The following is an 8,516-nucleotide window of genomic DNA, read 5'->3' on the forward strand; positions in this document are numbered from 1 at the left end:
CACCAACAGTCATCCTGTTGTCTTTATTTCATAACACCTCAGCTGGAGAATGTGCCCCATTTAGTGAAAGTAGGACAGAAGGCCCAAATGAGAATGTGCTGTTCAAAGCCAGGAGCAAACATTTTTCTAAGCCAAGTAGTGTTGATGCTGCAGCACCTTGTGCGGTTTTTTGTGTTTAAGAATTTTCTTGCTTCTAGTCGCCTATATTTTAAGTGGACTGAGAAGTGGGATAAAATTGCAAAGAAACTGCAAATAGATTTGGTATTCTTTATAATACCATGGTCATTCAAATTCTGATTTTGTTTCCAAATCAGTGGATTTCTGTGGTTTTATACTCCCAGTGAGCACACGTATTTAATTGAACATACGTTTTCCCATTCTAGGTATCTACACTTATTTTCCTTTGGGTTTTTTTTTTGTTGTTGTTGTTGATCGCTGGGCTTCTGTTTACTCCATGGATTCCAAAATTCTGTCAATTTTGTTAAGAATTTGAGCTCCCTTTATAGCTCCAGAGTTTGGTACATACATTTTAAAAATACTGGGCATCTCTGTGTGCTTTTTTATTATTTATGGTTTTTTGGGGTTTTGTTCTGTGGTAGTTAAAAAAAAAAAAAAAAAAAAGGAAAATTTCATACATTCTGTGCTTTAGTCTTTTACCTGTGCATTTAAGAAGGTATGTGTGTTCTTACAAAATAGTTACAGAAGTCCAAACATTTTCTAGTACCTGAGCATGAAAGATCTCCTGTGTGGCTTTGTTTTTTTTATATGATCATGGATTCATGCTCTCTGCAAGAAGTAAATCCAAAATGGACTCAAACCAGTTTCTTTTCACATGACCCTGAGGTTCATACACTCTTCTTTCTTCCCTCTTCATCTGTTTGCATCTCTTAAGTTTATAAATGTAGGAATTATTGTTTCCATCTGAAGTGGAGAAAAAAACCTAAATAACTGATGCATTTTAGATGTTAAAAAAGTGAAAAGACCTAACTTTCTATGCTCTATTTTTAGTCAAGTAGTCTGTCCTTGGTGCTGTATTTAGTATTGCAATGCTTGTACTTTGAGACTCAGCTGGAGGCAATGCTGTGCAAATTCAGTCTCATCTCTATCAGAAGCTTACAAGCTAAAACTTGAGAGAGAAAATGAAACAGGACAATAGAAAATTTTCAAATAGGATTTACTTGGAGTTTCAGGAATGAAAAGAAAAATTGCATGAAACAAAAGATGGAACTTAATTTCTTAATGTATTGAGGAGCAGCTTCAAGTCTAACTTGTCCTCATCATAGTGCCCAAACAAAATCAAGATACAGAAGTTTGGGTTGAATAGTGAGATAATTAACGCTGTATGACACACTAGTGAAAATCACCTTTGCATTCGCAGATTTAGCTGAAGGAGTTTTGGTAAGGACTGCCTAGCTCCAGGCAATACTCCGAAAATATGAATTTTTAGGAATGTGTGAAGAAGATGGAGCTCTTGCACAGGAATAGAGAGGGACTTGCAGAGGAAAGGGCTTTATTTCGAGCAGGAGAAGAATGCAGGGAATCTGGTAAGGCAGTTTGGCAATCTTCAGTGATACTGCAACATCAGTTGGAAGGACTGTAAATAGTATCCAAGTTTGTGTAGTTTAAAATATTTCTCTTATGTACTAGTAGGCATTGTTGCAGCTTCTGTCCAAAATTGTATCAGTATTTGCAAAGAGTAAGTTGGTTTAACTGGTTCTTTGCAAGTGATTAATAACACTTACGCATAGCAAAGGGTTTTACCAAACCTCACAGAAATAAAAAGGCCACTAATAGAAGTAGTAGGAAAGGAATTTTGTGCATGTTGTCTTCGTTTCTCTTAAAGGCAGTATGAGACTGACATTTCAGTTGTTCATGTGAACTAGTGAACTCCTATAAATATTTATTTTCTCTTTGTTACTTATTTCTTTTAGTGTTCTTCCACAATGCATTACCTTTTGTAGGGTTTGGATTTTTGGATAATGCAATTATGATTGCTGCGGTAAGTTCATCATTTAATTCCTTGATCAAGTCAGCATGATTCATATTGCTCAAGTAGTAAATGAGTAAATGGGAGCTTCAGGAAGATTCCATTCCCTCTGTATCAACTCACGAATTTCTACTTCAATTTTTCTTTTTTTTAAAGAAAGTGTCCATGCTCTATGGAGCTTTTGCAGAATGCAAAGGAGTGTTGTTCCTTCTGAAGGCCAGTATTGTTAACTAATTTTACTGAATTTAGAAGAGGCTTGCTTGCTTTTCCTCTCCTAATTTGTGCTGCAAAACACATTTACCACCATGTAGTCAATACATTTTTTTGTACTGACTGATGATAATGTGATTATAATGTGTTGATGATTAGGTCTTCAGGGTTTTTACTAATGTATTCCTTTGTTCTGAGTGATGCAGGCAATGTTAGTGCTGATGCTGATTTCTACTGATATAGACTGGCATTTCTGAGTAACGCTCAAGATATTTTCCTGTTCATTTGGAAGATGAAATGGGCCAGTGGAACAGGAAGGTGGATAAAGGCCAAAGACATTGCCCCTCATGTAGGATTATCATTGACAGCGTGATTTTAATAGTGGGATAATTCAGGTGGAAACAGACCACAGGACCCACTAGGTCTCTAGTCTTACTCAGGACCTTCTCAGGGTCTCCAGTCTAATCTCCTGCTCAAAGTAGGGTCAGCTGTAAGGTCAGACCAAGTTGTTCATGATTTTATCCTGTGGTTCTTGAAAAGCTCCAAGGGCAGAGACAGGACAACCTGTTCCAGTGCTCGACAGTCCTCACAGTAGAAAACACTTTCTTGTAACTGGAACATGTCTTGTTTTGACTGATGCCCATTGATTCTCATCCTTGGGCCACACAGTGCTGTTTCATCATACAGTTCAGTGTGATTTTACATTTCTTCAACTGAAAAAGTAAGGAGCTACAATACCACATTTTATTTGTTCGCTCAGTATTTGTAGAAGTTTGCATTCAGAACTGTACCGGCAGTTAAGAATTACAGTGGGGAAAACGGTATGCAGAGATAGGGACTACGGTTTTGTCAGTTAGGTGGCCATTCCGAAACAATATAAAATACTGTATCTGAGGCATAGGTTTCTTGTCCTAGGGGGAAATACAGGAGGGTAGGACCTGTGCGGGTCTAGTAGAAGTAATGTTCATTTATCCTTTCAATTTTAACATAAGCAGTAAGCAATACTTTTGCCAGTTGAATCAGTATCATCTATTTTTATTCCAAATCCTTCAAATAATGAGAAAACTCTTATTTTTCAGGGAACTCAAATAGAATTGTCAATTGGAGTTATCCTAGGAATTTCAACTATGGCAGGCAAGTAATAAAAATGTAGTATGTGTAGACTAATATGGCACACGTTTATGTTTCAGGCTGAAAGTGGGACACAGGGCTACCTTGGTCTTGCAGCTGCCTTTCCTAGTAAAGAAACAACCTATGGTTGAAGCAGGGACATTCCATTTGCAGAAATGGAATTTCAGTTCAAATAGCTTTTGAAATGCTTGTCAGTTTTAATGAAGACATTCAAATCCTGGGTCACTTAGGAAAGTGTATTTCCATTTCTGTAATGGGGCTACTCTAAATTCCCTAGGGTCTGATACTTACATATGCGTATAAATGTATTTGCAAGCTGTTTGCTTGCAGCACAAAGTGAAGATCAATGTGGGGGTCCTTTTGCTGTGTTGGCCGGTGTTCTTGGTGGCTTCTCTGCCTCCGTGCGATACCACGGGAGGGCCCAGCAGCCACCCTGCTCCTGCACTGGCCAAAACTGATAAACTCTGCTCGACAGCTTTGGTGTCTCTGCAGTGTCAGAGGGAAGAAAAGGGCTCATGGGTCCACCAGCTGCAGGTGCAGTGTTGCTGGGAAGCATGCAGACCGCTTAAATGAAAATGTACGTAGCGGAACAAGTTAATCATTTGGAAATTGGCAGCCCTCTGTTGCAATGCAAGACGGTCACAAGCAAACTTATCTCAATAAGATCTGCCGTGAAGTCATGTATTTTAAGTCTGTAACTTTATTCAGTCATACATAGTGTATTATTCCTAACCTGACCCGGTTCATGGATATGTTGAAGTGTTTCTCAAAGCTACGTACGTGAGTAACCAGCAACCATACGTGGCCGTTCTTAACTCTGATCTGAAAAGTTTTTACATTGATTTCCAGCTGCCAGTGTTGTTTTTTTGTATTTCTCAAGTTTTCTTTATGTTAGTTGAGAAAAATAGTTGCACTTCCTATTATTGTTAGGCTGCTGCTGTTGTTACAAGCTGTAGTAAGGTTAGAAGAAAAGCTCTAGAATAAAAGAAACTTACTTTTAGTTTTTTATGCAATATATATTCTGAGAAGAGTGAGGGTCACAGAGGGGGGAGGGGACCTGGTTGGTTTTGTTTGTAATTAAAATAATACTTTGTCTTCTTCCCCCTTTCTCTTCCTTCTCCATCCCTCCAGCTGCTGCTTTGGGAAACCTTGTTTCAGATTTAGCTGGACTGGGGTATGTCTGAACTTGTTTTAATAATATATTTCTTGTTTGCTCCTTTGCAAACACTATCGGTGCTACTGAACTAAAACATATCCACTGCTGAAGTTGCTTTATTTTTTTTCCTAGCTCTTGAATTCTGCTTCAGTAAACTACATGACTGTAGAAATGTATTCTGTCCTTGCTAAGGAGAAGTTGAAATATTAGGTGGCTCTTGTTGAGGTTAAAACTGCAATGCCATATTTCTGAAACAGAATAATTTTCCTGCTATTAGAGTATTCTTTATTTTAAGTGATAAAATTGAGATTGGGGTTTAACCGTGTTCAGTGTATTCTGTAAGTAATGCTTGCTTGTAAGAAAGTATTAGAATTTTTTCTGCAAGTGTTTTCATTAAAATACAAAACAGAAAAAAAAAATGTTGTGATATAATATATCGCTGTGATTGAATATACCTAATATACCTCCAGATACTGTTATGCTTAGATCTGGAGACATTTTCTTCTCCTCAGATAAAACAATTATTATATATCTGAAATATCTTCAGATCTAGGCATACATCTTTCTGATGTAAACGAATGCAGCTGACTTCTTTTTTATAAAAGAAAATCTGTCATTCCTTTTTCCCACTTTCCCTCTAACTTTTTTCTGCAAATAATAAAGCTTATTACTAATTAGTGTGTGTGCAGAACACTTCCTCCAGTAAAGGCTACTTACAAGCTGTGCTAAAATACAATAACATTCACACAGGTTGTGTCTTAGCTGCATAACATTTTTCTGGAAATATTGCATGTTAAAACAGTGAGAAAATTACTTAACTTACATTGCAAGATGTGACCATCAGAAGTCTGAACACTTTCCCATATTTATCTCTCGAAGACTTTATCAGTATGCTGAAGGAAAAGCTATTCGTTATAAGTTCAGTGCTTCAAATATTTCAAAATCCTTGCTAGAAGATACTGCTATATCCAAAATTGTTCGTTCACGTTTTCTTCTTCTTCCAGTCTTGCAGGTTATGTAGAAGCTTTAGCTTCACGACTGGGTCTGTCAATCCCTGATCTGACACCCAAACAAGCTGATATGTGGCAAACGCGCCTCAGCGCACACTTGGTGAGTATCCTGTAGGTAGGCACTGTTTGCATGGAGCTTTTTTGTTCAGACTAAGATGTGATAAATCCTTTTTGTCATTTTGCTGTTAAATACTGAATGACCACCAGCAGTTTGCACATTTCCTGGAAAGTTTAATTGTGAGCCTGTGTCAGGGAGCAGCAGTATGAGGCTGGACTGTGTCGGTCTTGGGTGGTGTTTTGCATGCAGCAAGCAGCAAATGACTAGTCACATGGATGGTCTCTGCAATGACCTCGTGTATGTTCTGCAGATACCTGGGCTGGGCTCTTGCTACTGTGGTAAGATAGTTTATTTGAAAGTTATGTGGCCCCTTAGTAGTTTACTCCTATACAATCTTTGCCAAGTGCTTGTTATTCATATACCTGTGCTAGTATGTATTCGTTTCTAATATTTTTTTAATTAGCTTGGATATGAAATTAGCTTTTCCCTGGGTGAACTTTCAGCATTTGAATAATATTTGCTGCCTGGGTTTACAGTTATGGGACACTCATCTTGCAGATTCATTTTCAGGATGATTACTTAATAAACATTTAAACACTTCAGCAATGAGAGTGTTTAGTTTATTTTGATAAAAGAAACAGATTATAAGAAACTGAGGAAAGAAACAGATATTTCTTTCACTTTTCCAGAATGAGCCTTCATGGGGAAAAATGTCTTTGCAGGTTTAAGGGAAAAGGAATAACACTGAGGAAAAGCTGGGGGTGGAAGGTCTGCGTTTAGCACTGACAGAGCAAAGTGTTGAGCGGGGAGGAATTGGCAGGTGGTCAGGGGGCTGCCCTCTAGTCTGTCTAACGTAAGAGTTTTCTCGGTGGAAGCTGAGTCTGTGACAAAAGCCACTGCAGTTCATTTACAGGACTTTTCTGTGAAAAGACTTCTGAGCATCTTAGCCTGTATGCTAGCATTTTTTTTCTTTTTTTTTACCCACGGTTTCAAGTTTCTCAACACTAGCCATCTGCTGGTGGTGATGTGGTTTGGATGTTGCCTTTCTTATTTCTTTCCTATCCTGTTGACTTTTACATCTAGGTCAATTGTGAAATGTTTTTCAATCTTTTTTTTTTACCTTGTCTTCACCTTTGTGCCTTTGCAAATTTTCGTGTTTCCAAGAAATTCCTTGTTCCTGACGTTGATGATAGTTTGCATTAGCAGATGCAAGCGGATGCATTTGTAATCGTACCTAAAATGTGATTTGACTTTTTGTTTGGGTGTTTTTTTTTTTTTTCTCCTTCCCTGTCTTCCTGGCCATCCTACTTAATCCTTTGAATCTCTGTCTCCTCCCTTACCACTCCTGCAGCTCTTCATGGGTCATTCCCCTCTTCTTTATTCAGAATTGTCTTTTATCACAGCATACACTGTTTCTAACCTTGTCATATCTGTCTCTCTCTCATAGATTGTGTTTCTAGTCTGCAGGCTAAGAAAAATGTGTCTCCCAACTGAAAACTAGAACAAAGGGTGTGTTTTCCTGGTTGTTTTGGTACTACACAGCAAATGAGTAACAACTGATCAGTGAGAAACTTAATGTTTTCCCCCTTTCTCTAGGGTAAAGCTATTGGAGTGACCATTGGCTGCATTTTAGGAATGTTTCCTTTGTTGTTCTTTGGCGATGAGGAAGAAAAACTGGAAGAAAAGAATTAACCTTTTTACAAGACATATACAAATGTAAACTACTGTACCTCAATTATTCAATTACGCTGTCAATATTTAGGAATTAACAGACATAAAAAATGTATAGACTTGGGAACAAAACCTTCAGCATGTCGTTTTATGGAAACACTAATTTATTGTGGCTTTGTGTTCCGTACTTTTTATAAGATATCATCTAACTTTTTATTTAATTGTAAATTTTTGAAGTGTTTTCACTTATGGAAACTGATGTTTACCACTTTCCCCTTTGACCTTATTCTTTAATGGATTATTACTTTCATAATCCACCATGGATGACAGTATCACTCCTGAGTTGCATATTGGTTGCTTAACAGTTGTAATTGCATGACAAAAATTTTACTGCTGTTCATCAGGTCCTTCAATGCAGATTATTAAGGAGGTCAGTGATGAGTGATTTGAAGTCCCTCACTTAGCAAGATGACTGGTTGCCCCCTCACCAGGCACTGTTTTGCACTGCCTTTAGGTCAGATGTATTGGTGATCCATGACAGTCTAGTTTGCATTTTTTCACAATTCTGACTAAGTGTCTCTGAATTGTCTTCTGAGATGGTCATTTTAATGCTTTGACAAGGTAAGTGTTTCCAGTGTAGGCTCTTTATCAAGTCCATTTTTTTAGTGGTGCTTTAACACCTTCTGTACTTCCATATTCACGCTTTTTTTTTTCCTTTGTAAACAATATTTTGGGAATTGAGTTGAGATATCCTTAAATTTGTCTTCCTGGTTTTTGAGTGTGATGTTAAAGAGTTCAGACCAACTATTTCAAAAAGACAAACAGCCTTTTTATTGTTCTGCTTAAAATAAGGTGTGAATAGTTGATTGGGTGGACTAGGCCAGGGAACACTTCAGGGTGTGAATGAGTGCTAACATTGCAAGTTTGTAATGGGTGGTTCAGTTGAAACAATGAAGAGTACCATCAGTCTGGATTAGAGGACCTGATTTGCACTTTATAACTTTGTATTTAAGATTAAGCCTTTTCTACTTTTTTTTTTTTTTTTTGCTGTGAGACAATTAGTAAAAAGAACCCAAACAACAAAAAAAGGAGACGTGAGGCCTTTTTCCTTTTTTGCCTGTTATTTTTGCAGTCTTACTTGATGTATTATAGATCTGACAGTGCAGTCACATAGAGCTGTGCTTTTTTACATGGTCATGAATAAATTGATTACAGCTATTGACTATTCATAATATTTCAGGATCTGACTTGCCAATAGCATAATGCTAAACTGATAACTGTTGATTAGAGGAG

General features: G+C 37.5%; 1 protein-coding gene across 1 annotated transcript in view; it reads left to right on the top strand.

Moving 5' to 3' along the window:
- The window catches only part of TMEM65 (transmembrane protein 65), a gene marked incomplete at its 3' end in the record, with an annotated part of 30,451 nt that extends 23,207 nt beyond the window's left edge, over window positions 1-7,244 (top strand). Inside the window, exons 4-8 of the mRNA XM_082014817.1 lie at window positions 1,932-1,999; window positions 3,277-3,331; window positions 4,460-4,502; window positions 5,489-5,594; window positions 7,149-7,244. Coding sequence (XP_081870943.1) covers window positions 1,932-1,999; window positions 3,277-3,331; window positions 4,460-4,502; window positions 5,489-5,594; window positions 7,149-7,244 — 368 coding nt within the window. The remainder of the gene's footprint in view (window positions 1-1,931; window positions 2,000-3,276; window positions 3,332-4,459; window positions 4,503-5,488; window positions 5,595-7,148) is intronic.
- Window positions 7,245-8,516: the final 1,272 nt, after the last annotated feature.

The sequence above is a fragment of the Phaethon aethereus genome, assembly GCF_964289735.1.
Source record: "Phaethon aethereus genome assembly, chromosome: 2".
Taxonomy (NCBI): domain Eukaryota; kingdom Metazoa; phylum Chordata; class Aves; order Phaethontiformes; family Phaethontidae; genus Phaethon; species Phaethon aethereus.